Here is a 25,389-nt window from a genome sequence, read left to right on the forward strand (position 1 = left end):
CAGGGCCTGGCCTTGTATGGCCTGGGCAGAGGTAGGATTGCCTTGTGGAGTGCCAGCCCCCCCCCCCCACAGATTCAAACCCACCAGGAAACAAGTTCACATTCAAATAAGATTTGCTCAAACAGTCCTTGGAGACCAAAGGTGTGGAAAGCACTGCCAGGAGCGGGAAAGGGCCCTGAAACCAGTGACTCGGCCCATCGGATGGATGAATCTAGGCTCAGCATTTCTTCCCCGGAAAAAAAAAACACCATGGAGGGTGCGAACAAGGTTCGCAGAGTTCTCTTCACATCATGTGGGAATGTCTACAGCCCTACAGCCACCAGCTTCACAGACCCAGACACAGGGAAATCAGGCGTGTGGGGGATCGCCCCGTTGCTACGACCGCCTACAACCCCGTCTTCTCTCGGATCCAGTTCCGAAACTGAGGGACTCGGCTGTAGGCTCCAGGCTTGTTCCGTCGGGCGCAGCCATCCCCCCAGCTCACCACACCGGCCAGAAACATCTTGCCATTGGCCTCGATGCTGGTAAGGGGCCCGCCGGAGTCTCCCTGCGGAAAAGAGAGCACAGATTGAAGAGTCTTCCATATGCTCCCCCCCTTTGTCCTTACATAGGTCCCTATTTTCTAGTACCAGCCCCAAGTAAATTCCTATTGTCACCCTTTGGATCTCTTTTGCCAATCCTGGGGTGGGCTGTGGAAAAGGTGATCCATTTTCCAAGGAGGTGGGAAGTCTGGATTCTTTAAAGTTTCAGTTGGCAAGTAAACTGCGTTCTCCGTTGTTTCACCTTGTTAGACGTCCTCCTTACCTTGTCTTGTTGTCCAGAATAAATCTTTTGAAATAATTGGTACTCCTGGCTTTGGGTGATTATCTAAGTTAACTTTCCCACGAGATGACTGCTTTGAGCCTAACTCAAAAGGACCGGAGGAGCCCTTCCTTATCTCACACCAAGCTGAAGAATGATTGAGCAAGCTACTCGTAAATTAAAAGTCCTTTGGGTGGTGGCAGGGGCTACTGAGGAATCTCTTTCACGTCTATGAGAACTAGAGCGCGTAAACAGTGGATTCAGAGGAACATGGAAGGATCCTAACAGATAACCTGGTCCCAAAAGGGGTTTGAAGCAGATGTGGAGAGAGAGCAGGAAGCAGAAGAGGAGGCGGGACTGTTAAAGAAATTCCCCCTCACTAATTGTGAGAATTTACACTTTACCAGTTGCACCAGGAGAGAGGAACAAGCCCAGTGTTGTTTAAGAGTGACAAGAAAAAAGTACAGTTTGGGTGGGCAGCTGTGTTAGTCTGCAGCACTTTAAAAAGGTAAAGGTAGTTTCCTGTGCAAACACCAGGTCGTACTAGGCATACTATGTTTACAGGGTGGTTTGCCATTGCCTTCCCCAGTCATCTACACGTTACCCCCAAGCAAGCTGGGTGCTCATTTTACTGACCTTGGAAGGATGGAAGGCTGAGTTAACCTTGAGCTGGCTACCTGAACCCAATCCGTTGGGATCGAACTCAGGTCATGAGCAGAGCTTGGACTGCAGTACTGCAGCTTACCACTCTGTGCCACGAAGCTCTTACTATAAGCACTTTAAGGACCAACAAAATGTTTCAGCACATAAGCTTTTGTGAGTCAAAGCTCACAGCACCAAATACAGGGAAAAGAGTAAGACGGCGGTTGCTCTGAGTTCAGTTAAAGCAGCAGAGAGAGGGGTCTGTTTGAACGCGTTAGTAAATGCTGTTTTGAGGAGCTGGAGGACAAGCCATCCTTACAGGGCCAGGCCCGAAAGCTGCAGCAGGAGATGAAAACTATGAGAGAAATGATCAGTCAGTGCTGGAGGCTGTCTGCAAACTCCATGCAGCAGCTGCTGTTGCTTTTATTGCACAAACTCTGCTGACAGGGAGGGAACGTTTACATAAAGACAAGTTAGGGCAGTAACATGTCACAGCAAGGAGGGGAGGGGGAAGTAAAGAGTCTCTAAACCCATCTGGCCTCCAAGGCGGCCAAAGGTCACCCACACCGACACAACCAGTGAGGAAGGGAAACCTTGCTCCGGTCTGAGACGCACACAGCCGAGCCCTTCTTCCCACCGACCAACATCTCCCAGACTCCTACCTGGCAGGCGTCGGTTCCTCCCTCCAGGATCCCAACACACATCATGCGCGACGTTAGCAGGCCGGGCATCAGCGACTCGCATATGGTCTGGTTGATGACCCGGATTTCCGCCTTCTGCAAAATGATGGCACCAGCACCTGCCAAAAACCACAGCGGTATGCATGGGACTTGGGCGGTCGAGAATTCCCTGCACCACAACCCTCCACATTAATGCAAACCTCCCTGGGATTTCTCCAGCTGTAAATTTCACAGACTCATGTATACAGCTATGTACGTAACTGGGGAGGGGCCATGGCTCAGTGGTAGAGCATCTGCTTGGTATGCAGAAGTTCAATCCCGGCATCTCCAGTTAAAGGGACTAGGCAAGTAGGTGATATGAAAGACCTTTCTCTGCCTGAGACCCTGGAGAGCCGCTGCCCGTCTGAGTAGACAATACTGACTTTGATGGACCAAGAGTTTGATTCAGTATAAGGCAGCTTCAGGTGTTCATGCCCAAGTTTTTAAAAATTCATAGCGAAAACAGCAAAATTGCAGCCCTATATTGTGCAGAATTCTACCCCCTCCTGCATACCCTAATGCAGGGCAATCTCTCTGTCCCCAGCTTCTATGATTCTGTCTCTCCGGGTCAAGCTGCCACATTTACCGTGTTCTGCCGTGGCTCCCCATCCAGTCACGTGGAGGACCTGGCCAGCCGGGAACTTGTGCGAGGAATCAGGCAGACAGATGGGCTGGACTTGCTTGGTGAAGGTGATTGGGCTATCCAGTTCCATCACAGCGATGTCGTTGTCATAGGTAAAATCATTGAAGTCTGGGTGGGTGATGATGCGCTTGATCCCCCGCCGCTGAACGCTGGGATTGCTTCTGTCCCGCTGGTCGAGAAGCCCCATGAATGCTATCCACGATTTGGGATTTGAGAATCTGCAGAAAGGTTATATGGTACTGAAGGAACAGAGCCGGCAGCAACCCCTGGGCAGAATATTTTAGTCACGTGACCATTTTATTTATTCATTTAGAATAATAGAATCATAGAGCTGGAAGGGGCCATACAACCATCTAGTCCAACCCCCTGCTCAATGCAGGATCATCCTAGAGCCTAGAGCATCCCTGACAAGTGTTTGTCCAGCCTCTGCTTAAAGGCTGCCAGTGAGGGGGAGCTCACCACCTCCCTAGGTAGATGATTCCACTGTCGGACAACTCTTACTGTAAATCCCCCCCCCCCCATACCCTAATATTTATTAAATTTCTACACCACTCTCCATCCCGACCAAGGCTGGGCTCAGAGCGGCTCACACCCATTAGAACACAGCACACAACATACAAAATCCAATAAAACTCAATAAAAAAACTCGACATAAGATTACCAATTTGCGCTTATTATTTGCACACTGGTCTCTAATGAGCCAGGGGATGACAATCGGGACCCCCACTTGAATTCGGTAAGATGGAACGGAAAAGACAGAGGGGGTGAAGGGAGGCCAGCTATGATAACACATCATTGCTGCCCTCAACCATAGGCCTGGCAGAACATTTTGGTCTTACAGGTCTTGCAGAACTGCGTCAAACCTAACAGACAAAACCTACCAGTCTTGAGTGTTTTTCAAAAATCATGAACATCGATGCCTACTACCGAGTCAGATCATTGATCCACTCAGTTCATTGCTGTCTACACCAATCGGCAGCAGCTCTCCAGGGACTCAAACAGAGAAGAGTCTTTCCCAACACCTTCAAACCAAGATCCTTGAACTAGAGATACTGTGGATTGAACCTGGGACCTTCTGAATGCAAAGCAACTGTTCCACCACTAAACTATACCTCCTCCCAAATGATGAAGGAGAGCTGAGCAGAAACCCTAATGACTGCCTGGGAAATCCATGTCTATCAGAGGAAATCTCTCCAAGTTCCCCCTCTGGGGCTTATCGTATATATTGACGGTATAGGATAAACCGCATGTCTTTTAGTACCATGGAATGGATATGCAAACAATACAGATTTGACGCTATTATACAATCATGAGGCTTACAAAACTAGACACTTCCTCAGTTCTTCTGCCGAAACAAACTTTGGACAGGACTGCACCAAAAGCCAGTGGCAAAAAACAGGATTTCAAGCAAGGTTTTCCAGGTTTAACTCTGCTCTCCATTCTTTCTCTTGCTGGCGTAATTGTGCATCACAGATCCATATCTCCCAAAGCTTACAGTAATGCTGGGAAGGTGGAAATTTCCCAGAGCAAACTCTAGGCTAGAAGAGCAAAACTACAATCCACATTGCATTTTAGAGATACTAGAGGCTGGAACTCAGTGGTAGAGCATCAGCTTTGCAACACAGAAGGTCCTTACTGCCCAATTCCCTCAACTGCTGGTTCAGCAGGCGGGGAGGGGGGGCTTGCTGGCTCAGCGAGGGGGGGAAGTGAACACATGAAACTGCCCTATACTGAATCAGACCCTTGGTCCATCAAAGTCTGCTGAGACCGGCAGCAGCTCTCCAGTGTCTCAGGCAGAAGTCTTCCACATCACCTCCTTGCCTAGTCCCTTTAACTGAAGATGCCGGGGATTGAACCTGGGACCTTCTGCATGCCAAGCAGATGCTCCACCACTGAGACACAGCAAGGGCTCCCACACACACAACCCACCTGATTCCCTCTTTGCTGGCTCAGTGGGCTTTGCTGGCTTGGCCAGGGGCAGTGAAGAATCCCACGCCCCCTTGCACAAAACCCTTCATTGCCAGCTTGGGGGGAGGGGGAGCAGAGGACTCATACACACACACACAACACCCAATTTCCTCCTTGCCAGCTCAGTGGGAGGCCCACAAGACTGGTGGGGGAGAAATCGCATCTCCCCCACTCCCCAACTTCCTTGCCAGGCCCAAGCATGGCTCCCTGGCCCTCTGGCAGCCACTGCCAGGTCCGCTACGGCTCCCAGACAATTGCTATGGGTTCTACACCCCACCACAGCCACTGCTGGGCCTGATGTGACTCCTGGGACCCCACAAAGCTACCAACCACTATGCTGAAGGAAAATGCGCTCTCTTACGTTTGGGGGAATTTAAACCCCCCAGTTTATATTTTTTTAAGATGTCAGACTTTTCTGCAAACCTGGGGGGGGGGATGTCCCCCAAGTTTGTAGAAAAATCTGTTTAGTGTTAAGTGTGGCCCCAATCCACAGATTTAGATATCCACAGATGGGGGCCACACTTGAGAAACAGATAAATAGCTTAGCAAGGTAACCTAGAGAGAACAGGGGAAATCAACATCTAATCCACATTTCAGTGTGGTGTAGTGGTTTGGAGCGGTGGACTCTGATCTGGAGAACCGGGTCTGATTCTCCACTCCTCCACATGAGCAGCGGAGGCTAATCTGGTGAACTGGATTTGTTTCCCCACTCCTCCACACGAAGCCAGCTGGGTGACCTTGGGCTAGTCACAGCTCTATTAGAGCTCTCTCAGCCCCACCTACCTCACAGGGTGTCTGTTGTGGGGAGGGGAAGGGAAGATGATCATAAGCCGGTTTGAGTCTCCCTTAAGTGGTAGAGAAAGTTGGCATATAAAAACCAACTCTTCTTCTTCATAAAGTCTACAACCCGTAGTTAGTACTCATTTGCCCATCTGCACATTTAACACACGATGATAGTCTTAACTGCTAAATACGCCAGCTCATTGCACCGGCTTGCATGAAGTATAACAGAGATATAAAATTAAACTGCAGAAAGCAACAATCACAGTAGCCTGTAAGATACAGGTGAGTTTGCAGCTACCCACCTGGCAAAGTTTGCATCATGAAAGCAGTGCGCCGCTGTCACCAGCCATTTCTCAGATACCACAGAGGCTCCGCAGGTGTGACCCTCGCTTCCCACATGCAAGCTGACCTGCCACGGCCACTCGCCTGCCTCGGCGTCGAGACCACCGACAATCCGGGATTTCTTGGTGAAGCTGCGTGTGCCACAGTCTAGAAAAGGCCAGGTTCCGAGACCCCAAGGAAACAGAGGATGAGTAAATTTACCTCCTGTGATTCTCTAGAATCCCCCCACCCCATCACTCCAAGACTATACCTTACAAGGGCTATTTCCTTCAGGTGCTTTTGCAAATCACCACTATACCAGCGTGGTGTAGTGGTTAAGAGCAGTGGACTCTGATATGGATTCCCTTCCATCCAATCACAAAAAAGCAAGATTTGCTTCTTTGTTTTTAATTTACGTTAATCCCCCTTTTAGAGCCCCGTGGCGCAGAGTGGTAAGCTGCAGTACTGCAGTCAAAGCTCCGCTCACGACCTGAGTTCAACCCCGACAGAAGTCGGTTTCAGGTAGCCGGCTCAAGGTTGACTCCGCCTTCCATCCTTCCGAGGTCGGTCAAATGAGTGCACAAGCTTGCTGGGGGAGAAATGTCGATCACTGGGGAAGGCAATGGCAAACCACCCCATAAACATAGTCTGCCTAATAATTGTCATGATGTGACGTCACCCCATGGGTCAGTAATGACCCGGTGCTTGTACAGGGGACTACCTTTACCTTATCCCCATTTTAACTTCTCAACAAAGAAGGTACTCTTACTAAAGTGCTCCAAATTGTGAAAGGGTACTTTACATTTAATTAATTAGATAAAAGTCACATGCTGGATCAACTAAAACATGCTGGATCAACTAATAAGCAATCAATCAGACAATGGACCTCATATTTTTGATGCTAGTTAAAAAATGTCTTAAGCCAAACCCCAAACTAAATAAAATAAAAAAAAAGACACAGGTGGTTTATTATGGATTCCCTGGCATTTCTCAGGTAGATCTTAGATAACAGACCTACATTTTCCAAGACAGATATAAAGCCATTTTCCTGACACAGCCAGACACCAACTTTTTAGCTCCCCACCACCACCACATGCGAATGCAACACCCAGCACTGTAACTCACTGCAGTTGTCTTCATCTGAGTTATCACCACAGTCCTTCACCCCATCGCACTCGGGGTTCTCCTTGTTCACACACAGATTGTTCCGGCATTTGTAAGTGTATTCTTTGCAGGGAACTGTGACTACTGTAAGTCAAGCAGGGAGGAAGGAGCTCAGTATCAGAAAAGGATTGCATTAGGGTAACCTCATGGCCCGTGTGTTCAGAGAGGACACTATGGCACAGGGAGGCAAACATAGAGGGTGGCTGTGACTCAGAGAGGCTGCGTAATGTAGTGGTTATGAGCGGTGGTTTGGAGTGGTGGACTCTGATCTGGAGAACTGGGTTTGATTCCCCACTCCTCTACATGAGAGGTGGAGACTAATCTGGTGAACTGGATTTGTTTTCCCACTCCTCCACATGAAGCCAGCCGGGTGACCTTGGGCCAGTCACAGACTCTCAGCCCCACCTACCTCACAGGGTGTCTGTTGTGGGGAGGGGACGGGAACATGGCTGTAAGTTGGTTTGATTCTTCCTTATGCGGTAGAGTAAGTTGGCATATAAAAACTAACTTCTTCTCAGTGGTAGAACACCCGCTTTGCATGCAGAAGGTCCCAGGTTCAATCCCTAGCATCTCCAGTTCAAAGGATCAAATGGTAAATGATGTAACAGACCCCTGGTGAGCCGCCGCTAGTAAGAGTAAACAATGCTCACCTCGATGGACCATAAGGCAACTTCTTGTTTTAGGGGAGGGGCTGTGGCTCAGCGACAGAGCCTCTACTTTACATGAAGATGCACTCAGGTTTAACCTCTAGCTAGAAGGGTGAGGTAGAAGGTGATACCAAAGGGATCTAACTGACCTCCAGGAAAGGCACTGCCAATTTGAGCCACAATTAGACCACAAAATGCAGACGTGACCACGACTCAGTATTATGTCTGAGGAATTTTCCTGTCTGCTTTCAAACTTAATTTTTTTGTTGTTGTTAACTTCTGGTCTGATGAAGAAGAGCTGGTTTTTATATGCCGACTTTCTCTACCATTTAAGGAAGAATCAAACTGGCTTACAATCACCTTCCCTTCCTCTCCCCACAACAGACACCCTTTGAAGTGAGTGGGACTGAGAGAGCTCTAAGAGAGCTGTGACTAGCCCAAGGTCACCCAGCTGGCTTCATGTGTAGGAGGAAATAAATCCAGTTCACCAGATTAGAGTCCTCCGCTCATGTGGAAGAGTGGGGAATCAAACCGGGTTCTTCAGATTAGAGTCCACCACTCCAAACCACCGCTCTTAACCACTACACCACACTGGGTCTCTGATGAACTTGAAAGCTCACATGCTGTAATGTGCCATTTGGTTTGTCCTAATAAAAAAAGTATTATGTTAATTATGTTCTGTTTTTTTGGGAGGGGGTTGCTTTGGGATTGACATGGCTGTTTACAATTCCTCGTTAGTCAACGTGACCAGCTGGAGTGTTGATGTGTTTTATAAAAAAGCGAAGTTGAGAAGCAACAGGGTCTCTACTACTTTTAACCCAACCCCCAAAAAACGTTAGCAGGGAAAGCGGCATATCTGTACTTCACTTCTGGGTCCAAAGACAGTCAACCTGGGCAGGTGAACAGGGGCTTGCTCCTCCATTCATTTGCTCCACTTACCTGAGCTGCAGTCCCCTTCATCGCTGCCGTCACCGCAGTCATCTTTGCCGTTGCATTTCTGGGACTCCAAGATGCATTTGCCATTGCTGCATTTGAAGTTGTTAGCTGGGCATTCTGACAAATGGGGGGAAAGAAGCTGCATGTTAGTTGTGCTAAAGTTGACTTCTATATTGGTCCTTGGAATGGCCGAAGCCAGGACTTTAATCAAAGCTGCCCACTGCACCTAAGAACAGCCATGCTAGATCAGACCAAGGTCTATCAAGTCCAGCAGTCAGTTCACACAGTGGCCAATCAGGTGCCTCTAGGAAACCACCAACAAGACGACCGCAGCAGCATTATCCTGTCTGTGTTCCACAGTGCCTAAAAGGCCCTGACTGCTCTCCATCACAGGTGGATTACTCACGGCACTGGAGTTCATCGCTCATGTCCCCACAGTCGTTCACGCCGTCACAGAGCCAGTATTTCGGCTTGCACCAGCCGTTGTTGCATCGGAACTGCTTCTCGGTGCAGGCTGTGTAAGGAGGTGGAATATCAGTTAGGGAATCCTTGGGCGCTGTCAACCCACAAGCGATTCTGCAAACACAGCTTTGAGAGGGGCTTTACAGAGTGATGGGAAAGCTCAGTAGCCCCAGCTTGGGAAAGCTTGGCCTCACTTTTAATCAGCACACCATTCCGAAATGTAAGAGGTGGGGCTTTCCTTGTTGACATGTACATAACCGGCCTAGGCTGTCTGAAGGTTTCAGTGAAAAGAAACCAAAAGGTCTGAGATCAGCTCTTCAACTGGGTTTTTACTAAGTTTCTCTGTAAATGCCACAAAACTTGGTTACTTGTGGCAAATTCAGCATCCCAAGAAGGTTTTGATTTTTTTAAACTCATGTTTCTAGTCCTCGTCAGTACAACAGTGCATTTTCAAGGGGTGCAAGCAATCCTGTTCCAGAGTCTGGGATGCAAAAACCCATCTTTAGCCACCCAATCATCCCCCTCCTTGACAAGCTGAATCAGAACATGATGCAGATTTAAAAAACATGCAATCAAGTTTGCTTCAAAATTGGATAACATGCAGGTCACAGAATCTAGATTGCGTTAGTGCAGAATTCGTGATTTTTTTTTAAAGCACCCCCTCCCCAATATACAAGTTCTTGTCTCTCGTATCCACATGGCCAACACTGGAAAAGGGATAGTGAAGTCAGAGGACTTACTGCAGTTTACTTCATCGCTGGCATCAGTGCAATCGTTCCAGCCGTCACAGCGTTTCTTGAGCTCAATACAACGGCCAGTTTTGCAGGTGAATTTGCCTGGGCAAGCTACTCGTCAGCAATTCCAGGGGAAAAGAGGAAAAGGACAGAGGTGTTCACCTTCCCGATAGTGACAAGCACCACTGTTGCCAGTCAAGAACCTTCTTTTCTTTTTTTAGCCTACCCTTTTTTTAATGTATCCAGAGAGCTCTATAGCTTAATTCTTCCCCCAATTCAGGTATAATGTCATAAACCATCACCATGTCCTCGTGTGTGTGTGTGTATGTGTGTGTGTGTGTTAAGTTCCATCAAATTGATTCCAATTTATGGCGGCCCTATGAATTGATCTCCTCCAAAATGTCCTACCGTTAACAGCCTTGCTCGGGTCTTGCAGACTGAAGGCTGTGGTTCTTTTATAGAGTCACAGTTATCTTTTCCTCAGCCTATAAGTGCCAAATGCTTTAGCCTTTTCCTCATAGGAAAGGAGTCACTCCCTTCCCACTCCACTTGACAAACGGCATTTCTACTTACGGTCACCAGAATCATATGCCAGGAACTCTGCTAAGAAGCCGGTGTCTACAAACGAAAGGTCTGAATGGAAATGGACTGCAATTTTGTTGGTTTTACTTGATACCACAAACATCTTTTTTGATCCGCAGTGCCTGCAGGGACCACACAAAAAAAGGGGGATCAGAAGGCAGGAAAGCAGCCCAGGGAACGGTGGGAGGGGGAGATTAGGAGCAGAAAATCCCAGGTCACCCTAGAGATTAAAAAGTTTTAGAAGTTTTGAAACCATGAAAAACAGTTTCTTTCTTTTTTTTCCCCCTGGGGAAAAAATGAAATTAAATATATCCAGTACTTACTATCCTACTCCATGCAACATACAATACATCAGTTATAACTCAGCATATAACATTGTACTGTGGCATATTTATGGGATTTAAAAGCAAAAATGCCCTACTTTTCTACAAACAAAATATATAATCCACAGGAGAGCTGTGAGGTACGACCTGTTGTTGCCTAAGTTGCTTAGCAACATTTTACTCATTCCAAAACTGATGGTTTTTGCCAGTGGCCCCCCCCCCTAAATTTTGCAATTTTTGTACTAAACAAATCAGGAAAAAACAGGGGTAGCCACCCCCCCAAAAAAAATTTTTTTATCTGAGTTATCACACTCCAGGAAAAACACTAGTGGAAGATAATAGCAACACACGTGTGGTCTAATCAAACTTCTTGCTGGTGTTATGATTGGGGGGAGAGGGACTGAAGGAATTTTGATCCGGACCCTGCGGCAACTTTTAATACCCCTGCAGGAGAGATAGACTACTTGCAAAACCTCATACTCAACAACTTTATGGAGGAGTCCTACAAACGAGCCAATATTTTTCCATCAAAAAGTTTATTTGAAACATTGAACTATTGGCTTATTTGTATTTCCAATTGGGTCGGAAAGATATCTGAAACAGGAATTGAAAAATATGTCACGCTGTTTCATAATCGTGTCCTTTCCAAAATATAATTACACACTTTTTTTTTTAACGCCTGAAGTATCACAATCTTCAAAAGAACGACTACCTCAGCCCATCAGAAATATTTCCCAACGACAGGTAACAACACTACAGTTTGTTAGTGGTTAAAGTGCTGGGCTAGGATCTGGGAGACCCAGGTTCGAATCTCCACTCTGTGATGGAAGCTTGCTGAGGGAACTTGGGCCTGTCAGACGCTCTCAGCCGAGCTTACTTCACAAGATTGTTGTGAGGGGGAAAATGGAGGAGAGGAGAATGGTGTAAGCTGCTTTGAGCAGAAAAGTGGATTATAAATGAAGTGAATAAATAAAAACCTGAAGCATTAAAACCTTCAAAAGACTGCCTCAGCCAGTCACCTAATTACAGGCAACCAACTAGCCCCACCACAAATATGTTCATCTCCAAGTCTCAAGACTGCAATCACTAGACGTTTCCAAACTGAGTCTTACTTTACATAGTTGACTTGCATATAGTCCTTGGTGCAGGAATCAACTGGGACTCCGGGCTCCGCGAGGAAGAAATTGTGGAAACGCACCTTCACATTCTTGTCACGGGGAACCTGAGGACAATGACCCGGGGGTGGGGGGAGAAGGGAGAGGAAAGAGAGAGCAGGGTCATCACAAATTGAGGTTTTCGGCCATCACTGTCCCCAGCGATTTCGGCAGCAGCAAAAGGAACCAGCCAACCGTCTTAGCCTACTTCCACACTCTAGCTGGCAACCCAACAAGCGTTCCCATTGATGGGGGTGGGTGCTTTTCGCCAATCCCCCTCTTCCACTCCAGACTGTCATTTCTGGCAGTCCCACGCCCCCCAGAAGCAGGGTTTCAGGAGACTTGGGGCTGCACTGGGTCAGGGGAAGAAAAAGTCGTGTTCTGTCAGTGGAAGTGTTTGGCGGTTTCCATGTCTACAGCCCATGCAAAAGCTGGCTGGAAGTTGTAGCTGGTGAAGAATTTCGGCACCTGTTGTAGTTGGGTTATAGAGAATCAATTACTCCCATTATGGCTTGCCTAAAATGGCTTCCCGTTTGCTTCTGGGCAGAATCTGAAGCAGCCTTCAAGCTCTAAGCAGCCTGGACCTTACATATCTTAGCGATTACCTCCCTCGGTTTTATACAGGTTGACTGTCCTTTAACCAGACATCCAAAAACTGGAAAGATCCGAAAACTGGAAGTTTTGAGCCAAAATGCAGGTATTACTCACACGCCATCAGTAGCATGCCAATTTGCTTTCTGTATGGTTCAACATACAGAAAATTATTAAAACTATTATTTAAAATTACATTCAGGTTATGTATACAAAGTGTATATAAAACATTAAAATATAAATGAATTTTGTGTTTAGACTCAGGTCCCACCCTCAAGATATTTCATTATGTATATGCAAATATTCCAAAATATGGAAAGATTTGAAATACGGAACACTGCCGGCTCCAAGCTTTCCAGATAAGGGATACTCAACCTGTAATAATCATGCTGTATTTTGGTGTGTTATTACAATGTTCCTCTACAGGCTGGCATATATCAGATATTTAATCCCCAGCTTGGCTAGCCAAGGATAGGGCAGATGTTTCTGCAATCCTGGAGGAACCCGCCCAGGTTTGTAGAGAAATCTAAAGAAAACATTTTAGAGAGCTGGTTAATACACACAACTTGCAACGTTTGTGCATGCAGAGATATTGCAAACATTTATTTTATTCTTTCATTTATAGCCTACCTTTCTCAGAGAGACTCAAGGGAGATGTGCAAAAAAGTAAGAAGTATTTTTTTGAAGGTAGGGATTTTCCAGGGGGAGGGAAAGATGTGACTGGAAAGATTGAGGGAGGAAAAAAGGCATGCAACTAGGAAAGTTGAGGAAGGGGCTAAGCAAGGGAGAAAGAAATTGGGGAGGGGGAATATATGAAATTTTCATCCCCCACTAGTCATGCAAGTTGATAACATCCCTCCCTGAAACTCCTGATTGCAATCAATGCAGCTGCCGGAGAGAGAGGGAAGAAGCCAGCCATGCATCCCAGAATCATGGCTAAATCCCGTTCAGTTAAGAATCCTTTTCACAAGGAAATTCTGTACTGGACATTTTCATCCATATTATATTCCAATTCCTGTAAGCTTTTTTGGGAGAGGCATGATAAAAATAAGTAGATTACCACCATGGGGACTATAGAAACGTTTTAGAAACCCGAAAGCTGGGGTTCACAAGCTAAGATTTTTCTGGTTTCACACAAATGCATTGGGAACTGCCTTGCAGTGGCGTACCTTTGATGCAAGTTATTTCCAGCTTTACACATCCTGAAGAAGCACTTTTTCATCGTCAGTACTGGTGACATCACATACAAATTAGACCCAATCTGTCATCCTGCATGGAAAGTTCTAGGATAAACCAAGCAGGTGTTTTTCTTGGCTGCTTACCTCTATGTTCCAAGTGCAGTTCATCTTAGGAGGGTAATGACCTGGGAAATACGGAGTGGTGAAGTTTCCTGCTATCCCTCTCAAGGTTCCACCGCAGGCTAGAATAAGGAAGAGGGGAAATGAATCAAGTTCCTTCCCTTTCAGAGCTTTCAGGAAAGACAAGACAACTGCAGAGGCAGCCTTTAATGAAGTTAAGCTGGCCTCTGGAGGGACCAGAGTTGCTCCAAGACACAGAGTGAAGCCCAGGAGACTAATTAAGTTTCATGTACGCCCCTCAGTCTTCCGGCTTAACCTAAGATAATTCCCGTCCATCTGTCATTAGGAGGCATCACTAGAGAAGCTGAGAGATGTTTATTACTGGGAGGGGTGGGGGTAAGGTTGAAAAATAAATGTCTGTCCTTGTAATGTAAGTGCATATTTATCATCAAGGTATCAGAACAGCTCCCCTTTGAAGACATGTCCCCCGCCCCTCTCCACAATTGGTCCTTCACCCCGCAAAGAGAGAACAGCTGCTGAATCTTACTGTTCATCTTCGGCATCTGGAAGAACTCCGCCCTGAAGCCGGGGTCTCGCCCCTCACCGTTCGTGATCAGAGTCACCAGCATAACGTTTTGCGAGGAGACAAAGGTCAGGTTGTAGGATAGACTGTAACTGCCGCAAAGCCTGGGGAAGAGAGAAGCGCAAAAGAGAGTGAAGGCCCCAAATGCTTTGTGGTAGCTGCTCTTCTACAAATGCTGGAAGAGTGAAGAGCACATCCACTAAGACGGTCACCTCTAGGCTGGATTACTGTACACTGGGCTCTACGTAGGGCTGCCCTTGAGACTGATTCGAAGACTCCAGCAGGTACAGAGGTGGTACCCTTGTATCTTAGGGACCACCTCATCTGGTACACCCCCCCCCCCAAAGAACACTACTTTCATCTGATAACACACTTACTGGTGGTCCCCCAGCCCTAAGAGTGTGCGGCTGTCCTCAACAAGAGCCAGGGCCTTTTGGGCCAGCTCCAGCCTGGTGGAACACCTTCCTGAGCAACATCAGAGCCCTGCGGGACCTTAAAGGGTTCAGCAGAGCTTGTAAACTGGAGTTGTTCCACTAGGCCTACAACTGAGGACAGCAACTGATGTCAACTATGCTGGCCTCCCTACCTTTCCCCCCATGTTATTTTAGCTGGTGTATGACCTAGGAGGTTATCTGGTGCCATAGTTTAGCGACGACCATCTTTGGTGTAATCCGTTGGTTTAAATGTTTATTTAAAACTGTTTTAATGATTGTTTTAATGAATACTTATTGTGCCTGTTGGCTGGTTTTAATGTTGTTAACCGCCCTGATCGTGGCTTTGGCTGGGGAGGGTGGGATAGAAACTGAAAGTAATAAACAAACAAACAAATAGGAAAATGAATCATAGTCGAGAGCAGTGAGGCCACTAAGCATGAAAAGGTACCCTCCGCCCTATATCAATCTCAATCAATACTACAGAAATAGGATCTGGGATTCTATCCTCACGGTGGGCTGTATAAAATAACTCTTCTCATCTCACTGTCAGATATTGATGCAAGTGGGTAGAAGGGGCTTCGTACAATCCTGAACCATTTGCCCCCCCCACACACACAACTTGTATAGTGGACCCAGAGAAACCCAGGTCCTGCCCCACTAATTTTAACAAGGAAACAAGCTTACTTGACCATTGCATGGGGTTCCAGGGCACTGAGCGAGTCATACACCGCGAGTGTGTCGCTCCCCAATTTGCATGGTTCCAGGTCCACCGTTGTGAAGGTCAGGCTGATGACCGAGTCTACGTCTGCTCTCAGCTCCCACTGGCATCGAGCGTTAGGTGGATATGGACTGTTGGGAAATCCTGGCGTGGTGAAGCTGGTGATCAATCCTTCTTTTGCATGCAAAGCATACTTGCAGCTGTCTACCGAGGACACAAGGAGGAGGAGAGAAGAGAATGCTAAGACATCTTGGACTCAGCAGCCACCCAGCAAAAAAGGACAAGATGTGCAATTTAAAGTAGTAATGGACTTTGAGATTCGCTATGAAAATCAAAAGGCCAGGACCAGATGGTAGGGAGAGAGATACCTAGGTGAGAGTTTTCCCACCACCTTGAAACGTGAAGAATTCAGAATGTGAAATATACATTCTGAAAGCCAATTTGAGCTGTGGGGACTTTGCTTTAGGATGTTCTGTCCACATAAATTTAATTCCAGTGCTAGATAAAGTATATTTGGAGGCTACTCTTCAAAAAAAAAAAAAAAAGAGCTCTTCTCACCTACAATAGATGGACACCACCTCTCCCACGGACAAAAGGAACACACCCCAATATTCAGAAAGCGCATTCTATATTTTTGTCGGGGGGGGGGTTGCTATTGCTCTAAAAAGCAGCTACATGTTACTTACTGTCCTGTAAAGCCTTAATTGTCTCCGGATTGGTAGCTACGAGAGAGAGAGAAAAAAGAAACCATTACTAATGTGTTGATTTCACCTACACTGTGAAGGGGAATCCCACACGGTCAGAATACTCTGTACACAAATGTAATACAAAGGGTGCCATATAGTTTCTTTCGGGAACTGTCTGTGAGAACCCCCACCAACCCACTCAACAAAAGGAAGGGAGTCATCGTGACTCAATCTTCCAGCATTTTGCTATCGCGGCTTCCCCCCGAATTCATCCAACAGCTGTAAACAAGGTTAAGCCAAATGACACCCTTGCATCTCCTTAGTTAGCAACTAGCTTTACTAGATGAACATTTGGAAGAAGGAGTGGAGGGTTGGCAGGTCAGGATCCCTGCCCCTGTTGCCCAAACCTCTGTGGCCGTGACCCTATCCCCTCTCCTGCTTCTTGGTAGTAGGCCAGGTGGTAACCATTCTGATGATGATGTAGAAGAAGAGTTGGTTTTTATAACCTGATTCTCTCTATCTTTGAGGAGACTCAAATCGGCTTACAATCGCCTTCCCTTTCTCTCCCCACAACAGACACCTTGTGAGGTAGGTGGGGCTGGGAGAGTCTGGAGAAAACTGTGACTGGCCCAAGGTCACCCAGCAGGCATCATGTGGAGGAGTGGGGAAACAAACCCAGTTCTCCAGATTAGAGTCCACTGCTCTTAACCACTACACCACGCTGGCTCTGATGCCACCAGTTGCCAATTATTAATTCGGTTGAATTTCAGGTCAGCCCAGAACAACTGCATGAGATGAGGTTTCAATCCACATCAATGGACGGGGCTCTCGCCCATGAAAATGTATAGCAGTGAAGCACAATGCAGCTCACCGTGATGCCTGATAAGCTTTCTGGGCCCCACCTGTATTTCCCCCAAAGCACAGAACCCCTTCTGGCTTTATTCCACCTCACCAGAGCAAGAGGTGCTTCAGAAGACCCCAGGAATCATCACCTTCTGGTCTGGCTCTGCAGGAAGCCCCCATTTGGAAACAGCCTCCATCACAGGATGATGCTTGGCTTGGAACCTCCCAACATTCAAGGGCTGCCAACCTCCAGGTGGAGGCTGGAGACCTCCCCAGATTACAACTGATCTCCAAACAACAGAAGTCAGTTCCCCTGGAGAAAATGGTGGTTTTGGAGGGTGGACTCTATGGCATCATGCCCCATTGAAATCCCTCCCCTCTCCAAACCCCTCCCTCCCTAGGTTCCACCCCCAAATCAGGAATTTCTCAGTTCAAGTTGGCAACCCTCTCCAGGTGGAGCCTAGCTATCTCCCATAAATAGAACTGATTACCAGGCTACAGAGATCGGTTTCCCTGGAGAACCTGGCTGCTTTGAGAGGTGGACTCTGGGGCATCATACCCAGCTGAGGCTCCCTTCCTCCCCAAACCCTGCCCTCCCCAGGTTCCACCCCCCAAATCCCCAGCTACTTCCTAAATTGGAGTTGGCAGCCCTACAACATTCTGTGTGACCGCCATTTTGTGAAGATACCCACAACCTTTCCTCAAAGTTTCAGAAGTGCCCATAGGCTCCACAGAGTTGAGGGCCCCCTGGTTTATATAAATAATCTTTTAGCTACCACAACATCCCTTTTTTACTTGCTGCAACCCACTAAACCCTCATATTTTCAACCATAAAGCAACTCCATAGAATCTGAACAGAACTGATCTTCGATGCAGCATGATTTCCACATTCATCAACTAATCCCATCTCATTAGTATTCCAGTTTTGCCATTGGTATTCCCCAATTTAAACCGATATTGTTGAATCAAATGGAAAAGGGAAGAGATGACCACCTAACTAAAATACTTTTATTTCCTGCAATTTTATTTTAGATCCAATATAGTATAACTGAGCAAATGTTGGTGCTTATATGAGGTAGACACAGGTTCAAATTTGCACTCAGCTGAGGTAGCTTTAGCCAGTCCCTCTTTCTCGGCCTAGCCTCTCTGACAGGGTTGCTGCAAGGATAACCCAAGAAAACCGCACAGACAAATCTCTGATACAAATGTGATTAAGTAAGGCCAAGACCCCTAGTTTCTGTAGGGCTGAAAAGAAACACAGCCCCTAGTAAGTGCTCTGGAGAAAACCTAAAATTCTGGTAATAAAATTCATCTCTCCAAGGGCTTTTGTGGTCAAGGAAGAAAGCACCCAAGGGGACGTTCATCACGGCATGCAGCAAAATCTTTGCTCTAATTATCCAGAGTGAAAGGTTCTCAATTGCAAAACTTACAGGGCCAACTAGTTTTTGCTGAGGCTTTTTTTGAGGGGGAAGTGGAGGTGGAGGGAAGGCAGAACGAAACAAGACTCGTTCAGTCTGAAGAATCAGTGTGGCCATACATTTGGCCTGTTCAAACCACAGGATGTCCATTATTGGACAACATCAAACACTACCTGTAAATTTCTATTTTAGGGATGAAAAACCAGCTCCGAGAAACTGTAAGAAAGTCACACCCTGATCATAGCAATGTACAAGCTGGAATTACAGGAGATAAAGAGGAAACAGCCCATACTTCTCAGGATCTAGAAGGTCCAGAATTTGGCTTCCCACAAAACTTCTTTAAGAACTAAGAACAGTTTATAGGTCTAATGATGGGGGAGGGAGGATGTTGGAAATCACCTGAATTAAAATTAACTACAAGATAATATTCAGCCTCTGCTTTCTCTATCCTTCCCTTAAATTCTACCAGTGTGGTCCGTCCCATTTCTGTGGAAATCAAACATTCTCCACTCAAAACAAAACTGTGAGCAAACGCCATTTTGTACCTCTTTTTCTGAAAATATATTTTGAATTTATCGTCCACTCTGATCCCTGTCCCCTCATGGGTTACTAACTTGCTTCCAAAGAAAAGAAAGAAACCTCTGAGTCTAATTTTAAATCTCAGACCCAAGCAGGAAAGCTCCAAGAAATAAGTCAGGAAGCATCAGGATACCAACACTTTTCCTTTAAGGGTGGAACTCTCTCTACCCACCTTTCCTAACCAACCAATCCTGGCTGTGATATATCTTGGGGAGCTTTGAATTTGGTGATGTTCCTTTACTATATTGCTTACTTGAGAGAGCCAGTGTGGTGTAGTGGTTAAAGTGTTGGATTAGGATCTGGGAAACCCAGGTTCGAATCCCCACTCTGCCATGGAAACTTGCTGAGTGACACTCTCAACCTCGACCCCAGAAAGTAAAGTTCTGAACAGTTGTGGTACCAGGTGTAGTGGAATTATTCCACTGCCCTTTTGCAAAAGTTAGGAATCGAAGCATAGATTAGATGTTGTCCTCCAAATTGCAGCTAAAGCCAAATATAGAAACCCAAGCTTCAATTCACAGATTTCTAATAGATGGATAACTCTGCCTCTGTGCAAAAAATTCTCCTATTTGCCACACCCAAATTATATACGTTTCCCTGGCACCAGATGCTCAGATTCACCCTAACTAGGCCGAGGAGGAGATGGATGGAAGGAAGGGGGTCAATAAAGTCAGAAGAGAGACTCACAGAAAGCCACGATTGTATCAACTCTCAAGTCAGGATTCCTTAACTTCATCGGTGTTGCTTGATTCGAAGCCTGGATGTTTGCCATGGCCTTATCAAGGGCATCCGCTTGGAGTTTGGGTACACTGAACTCTGACCAGTAGTAAGCAATAATACTGCCCTCGCTGCATGGAGGAAAACAAGTTGGCAGATAGGTTAGAACCTGGACCAAACAATCAGGGTTCCACATAAAGCTACCAGCAGGACTGGAGAACAGAGTTCTATCCCTTGAACAGAGGCTTAATGTATGGAAATGGACAGCTGAAGCTTTTCATGGCATGGAGGTAAATAACATTCTACTAAGCCACCACTAAAGGAACAGGACATTTTCTCTCCAGGCAGTTGGCCGCTTTAGTTCCACAGAGATGACTTGGGCAACTAACTCAATTTCACTGGTTTTCTAAGGGTGTGGAAAGAAGGAAGACTATGGAAACCATGTTGACAAAGCCATAGAAGATAGTCCCTCTTAAGGGTTTTTTTTTTTGGCATGAAAGTTCTGAGTCCATATTGTTACACTTTTACAAATACATAGCTAAATGATTCAGGACAAGGACTTTACATTTTCTTTTGTCTGCATACACGCTTCAGTTTCCAGGTCCCACAAACATCTAATGTCTGCTCAAACCCAGATTACCAGCCACTTACATATGTATAGGGTTCCCAGGTGCCCACTAATGGCAGGCAATCTCCTGGGGAGAGAGGGTTTGGGGAGATGCTGCCCGCCGACATGCAGATGTTTGATGGGCAGAAACAGGCCAGCCGAAAAGGGAAAGGAACGATCCGTGTCCGTGCGCAATGACGTCCCTTCCAGCAAGATGCGGAAGTGCCGGCATCACACCAGGGGGGAGGTGCTCTGGCACTCTCCCCAAAACTCTATAGAAACTACAGAATTTTGGTGCAAGTGCTAAAGCATCCCCCGGTTTGATGCTCGTGCTTCCGCGTCACACTGGAAATAACATCATCACATGCACATGCAGATCACCGTCCCCTGTACCCATCTCCCAACAGCTCCCACCAGTTGCCAGGAGGGACCTGGAAATCCTACATGTGTACACTGACCCTAGTTTTGTGAAAAGATACCCATGTTATAAAAAGCAGTTTTTAAAAAGGGCATGCAGCAATCAAAACGATGCAATAGTCTTACATAAAGGCCACGGGACTGCTAAACTGCAAATCATAAACCCATTCCACTGACTAAGCGGCTCACTGGACAGAAGTCACCCAACAGAGTGTTATGAATAGGGCTGCCAACCTCCAGCTGGGGAGAAGAAAAAGGCACCTCTATACTAATACCAATTAGGTTAGGAAAACCTGTACTGTTTTCCTAACCTCCAGCTGGGGGCTGAAGATTTCCTGGGATTACAATCAATTTCCAAAAGACACAGAATAGCTCCCCCGGAGAAAATGGCTGTTTTGGAGGATGGACTCTATGTCATTACACACCACTGAACTCCCTCCCTTCTCCAAACCCACCCTCCCCAGGTTCCACCCCAAAAATCTCCAGGTATTTCCTAAACAGGAGTTGGCAACCCTAATCATGAACTGGAACAGACACTTACTGGGCAGCAAATCCCAAATAAACGACTCTATGGTGATCAGTTACGACAGACCATGTAAGTAAACATAAAACTGTTTCCAGTTTGCTGAAGTTAGTGGTGGTTTTTGAGAACAAAGGGTAGGAATCAAGTTTGGTGTCTGAAGAAGTCAAGTGCACTGGGATCCAGGGTCACTGTTCCTTCGCTCTCGTCCAGTTTTCATTTATGCCACTAACATTTTAGCCACTCCAAAAGGTCTAAAAAATGCATTACCCACCTGAATGAGGTGATCACAGTCTCCTTGTGGAACGGGCCAACATCCGGATTATTTTTATAAATATCAATAATCTAGTTTGAAAAGAAAAAGATAATGAAATAAAAATTGAACTCAAATCAGTGTCTAGAAAAGTCAGATGTTAGAAGGGATGGGATCATTCCGACTATACTGATTTTTCACATTGTGTGCATTAGTAGCTGGTGTACTACAAATGGCTTCTGTAATGCTAGACCTCATCATCCATATGTACATAAACCATTGGTATTCTAACCTTCCACAACTATCATAGAAAATATTGCCTTAAATATTTGTATCCAATAGGTATCCCCGGGGCAGCTCACGACCAAAACTAACTTTTACATCCCTGCCATAGATAATTTTTAAAGTTTTAAATCCCAATGTTTAAAAGAAAACCGGTACAATTATGGCTGCCACGTTGGGGATCCTTTGGATAGACTAACAGCTCCCCTGCACTTCTGGGAGAGATCTACTGTCCAGAAAGAACCAGAGCCAGTATAAACCACTACTAGACTCAACTGAGCCAGGCTTTCAAGAAGGATATGAATCAATGGTATCAACAGTTATTGGTATCACACACACCCAAAAAACAAAAGAAATGCATAGCCCCCTGTACATTTCCTGGTGCAAGTCATTCACCGGAGTAACCAAGGCAGCCCTCAGACTAGGTCAGAAATCAGAGTGAAACAGAACCAGAAACTCATCCAGATGGTGACTCAGCTCCAGAATCAATACATGTCTCAGGACCTTGTACAAAAATGGAATACTGGAGGCCAGATTTACACAGTGATATCAAGAGACCTGCTTCCAAGGAAGTCCCATATTTGAGCAACAGCAACCATCTCCAAACAAATAAGACTGAGTTGAGAGTAGACTTGAAAGACTCTAAGGGACTTGAGATTGGGAAGAAGAGGAAAGTGGACCACCACATCCAAAGCTGAAAACCTGTAAATCCATCAGCTAGAGGCAGCAAAGGAAAGGAAAAGCCTGATTCGCAGGTGGCCCCAATCCCTGCTCTCACTAGCAAACTGGAACACACAGAGGTTAGACAGAACAGGTAGTCTGGTCACCTTCAGTTGTACTACAGTGAACAAGGATGGGGGCGGGGAGATAAGATTGGAAATTTGCATCGGTAACCAGGTTTACTGAAGGCTTGCAGTTTTGACTACAGATGCATCCAACCCTGCTATGTCTAATAAAGGAAGACTGCACTAGAAAAGGTCTAAACTAATCCAGTATCTTGTTTCCCACAGTAGCCAATTAGATGCCTAGAACTGCCAGGCCTCACACTGATCTGGGTGGCAGGAAAACCATAAAAACAAAAATACTCTTCACCATAGAGTTTCCTACACTTCCCAGAGCTACCCATTGTCACTTCTGGGTACAACCCAGTTGTAGTTATGTCGGCAACATAGCCGTTGGGGGCATGCCCGCCCATGTCCCTGCCCCCCCCAAACCCCCTCTGGTTGCCAGACTTGGCCCTGACAACCCTACAGATGTCTTAGGCCTTTCCCTGATGTTAACTCCCTAGCACATCTGGGAAAATACCCTAGTGCACAGCTAACATCAACTAGAGTTGGCTTCAATGCACTTGGCAGACCGAGCAGCACAAGGTAGATTTATATGGGTGGTGGAGACGGGCCCATTTAAGTCAATTCTGAATATCGACCACAACACAGCAAGGGGACTTATGCTGCAATCCGTGGTGCTCCCATGGCTGCGTGAGGAGTTCAGAAGTCCTTACCATTTTCTTTACTTTTGCGGCAAGGGTAGCGAATTCCGAGGAGTTGGAGTTCTCGTACGCATCTATGAAGCGAGAGCCCGTGAACCTAAGGTGGCCGTTGTACAGCTTCTGTACGGGGGCATTCTTGTCTGAAAGAGGCCATGGGGGAGGGAAGAAGACGTGAAAATGCTGAACCGAATATGGCATACACCACAAAGCTAGAAATGGCTCCGGACATTGTGCTGACCCTCAGAAAACCAGCAGTCAATTGACCTTCAACAAGACATTCTCAACAATGAAATTCCCCATTACGTTTGGGCTAAGGGCTGCACTTTCTCAAAAGACCCCACAAGCAGTAGAAACATCAAGCATTTGGGGCCATTCAATTTTTTCCACCCCTAAAGCCTACACATCTCTGCAAGGGAGATGGAGGACCCTACCTGCATGTGTCCCCCCCGAAGCCTACACATGTGTAGCTTCATTCCATATTATTTTTTGCCTTTACTTCTACCTGTGACCAATAGCTTTGCTGATTTAACCTTGGTTTTTCTCCAAGTTAACTTCAGTATCTTCAAAAGGGGCACCTACTCAGAGGTTGTCATAATATGTAGATTGTTTCCCCACCCCCACCCCATAAAGTTTTCAAGGCAAGAGGCATTTGGATGTGGTTTGCCATTGCCTGCCTCTGCATCACGCCCCTGGTATTCCTTAGAGGTCTCCCTTCCAAATACTTGCCAGGGTCGAGGCTGAGAGCATGTGACTGGCCCAAGGACACCCAGCAAGTTTCCATGGCAGAGTGGGGATTTGAACCTGGGTTTCCCAGATCCTAGTCCGACACCTTAACCACTACACCATGCTGGCTCTCTCGATATGCAGATACTGAGACCACGAACCCATGAAACTGCCTTAAACTGAATCAGACCCTTGGTCCATCAAAGTCAATATTGTCTAGTCAGACTGGCGGCGGCTCTCCAGGGTCTCAGGTAGAGGTCTTTCACATCACCAACTTGCCTAGTCCCTTTAACTAGAGATGCCGGGGATTGAACCTGGGACCTTCTGCAGGCCAAGCAGATGCTCTACCACTGAGCCATGACCCCTCCCCAATAACCATAACCAGCTTAATCAATGGCATATCCTTCAGCAATTCACAGGAGAAAACATGGACATGCTTTCCGAACACCCCTGTTCTCATTGGAAGGAGCACTGTACTATTCTCCCCTTCTCTATCAGTCAACCAGCACCAAAGCACAACAATTCCATGCCAGCTTTTGGTACAGTCTCCGACTAACTTACATACGAAGTGCCAGACCAGGAGTCCCACCAATAAGGAAACAACCAGGCAGACCGCAAGGATGGCAGCCACCACCATGTAGTGCTTCGGGTTAGGCTTCTCCAACTTCTTGGCGTTCATGGTGGGGAGGAACTCCACCCCTTCCTCTAGGCCGTTCATGTCCTGGGAGAGACAAGGAGAGAAGAGACACGGTCAGGCCACAGAACCACAAGCGGTTCACATTATTTTATTTACATTTATAGCTCGCCTTTCTCACTGAGACTCTGGGTGGATTAACACTGTGTAAGGCAAATACTATCAATAGGATGGGCCGTGCAATAAACAGTGAAATATAGTTTGGATTGCAGAAATATGAAAACGGATCTGAAAACAAAGCTTAAGTGTTAAGTGTGTGTATAAAGTGCCATCGAGTCACAGCCAACTCATGGCAACCCCATAGGGTTTTTCAAGACAAGAGACTAAACAGAGGTGGTTTTTGCCAGTGCCTGCCTCTGAATAGCAACCCTGGACTTCCTTGGTGGTCTCCAAATACTAACCAAGGCCGACCCTACTTAGCTTCCAAGACCTCCTGAGACTGGGCTAGCCTGGGCCATCCAAGTCAAGTGTTAAACGTGTTAAAAGATGCTGAAATTACATAGTAATAGCATACTTACAGCAAGAGACAGAACACAATCCCTATTCCTTTACCAAAGAATCTTTCTGAACCACTCCATTACAGTATAGCCCTATCACCTGTGTTTAAAAAGCCCAGCTGACCAATTCAGTTTTGCATAGTTTGCAGAAAGCCAGGAGA

At 46.5% G+C, this 25,389-nt stretch overlaps 1 protein-coding gene across 1 annotated transcript; it reads right to left on the minus strand.

The window, feature by feature from the left end:
• Window positions 1-377: 377 nt before the first annotated feature.
• On the minus strand, window positions 378-24,755 carry ST14 (ST14 transmembrane serine protease matriptase). Its single transcript, XM_056860533.1, has 18 exons — window positions 24,599-24,755; window positions 23,327-23,454; window positions 21,565-21,635; window positions 19,717-19,877; window positions 16,190-16,225; window positions 15,470-15,707; window positions 14,316-14,455; window positions 13,793-13,890; window positions 11,838-11,947; window positions 10,394-10,524; window positions 9,827-9,931; window positions 9,031-9,138; window positions 8,628-8,741; window positions 7,003-7,125; window positions 5,859-6,045; window positions 2,749-3,023; window positions 2,106-2,242; window positions 378-547 (listed from the first exon to the last, which is right to left on the minus strand). Exons 1-18 carry the CDS (start codon window positions 24,753-24,755, stop codon window positions 386-388), a joined length of 2,481 nt encoding a protein of 826 aa, XP_056716511.1. The 3' UTR covers window positions 378-385.
• Window positions 24,756-25,389: the final 634 nt, after the last annotated feature.

The sequence above is a fragment of the Euleptes europaea genome, chromosome 14, assembly GCF_029931775.1.
Source record: "Euleptes europaea isolate rEulEur1 chromosome 14, rEulEur1.hap1, whole genome shotgun sequence".
NCBI lineage: Eukaryota > Metazoa > Chordata > Lepidosauria > Squamata > Sphaerodactylidae > Euleptes > Euleptes europaea.

What these genes read in the sequence shown, in the direction of transcription:
- ST14 (XM_056860533.1), bottom strand. Translation starts at nt 24,755, where the DNA reads ATGAACGGCCTAGAGGAAGGGGTGGAGTTCCTCCCCACCATGAACGCC. An exon ending in AATTAAGGCTTTACAGGACA is followed by an intron (nt 15,708 to 16,189) that starts GTAAGTAACATG and finishes TGTCCTCGGTAG; the next exon opens with ACAGCTGCAAGTATGCTTTG. An exon ending in GAGCGATGAACTCCAGTGCC is followed by an intron (nt 8,742 to 9,030) that starts GTGAGTAATCCA and finishes CCCATTTGTCAG; the next exon opens with AATGCCCAGCTAACAACTTC.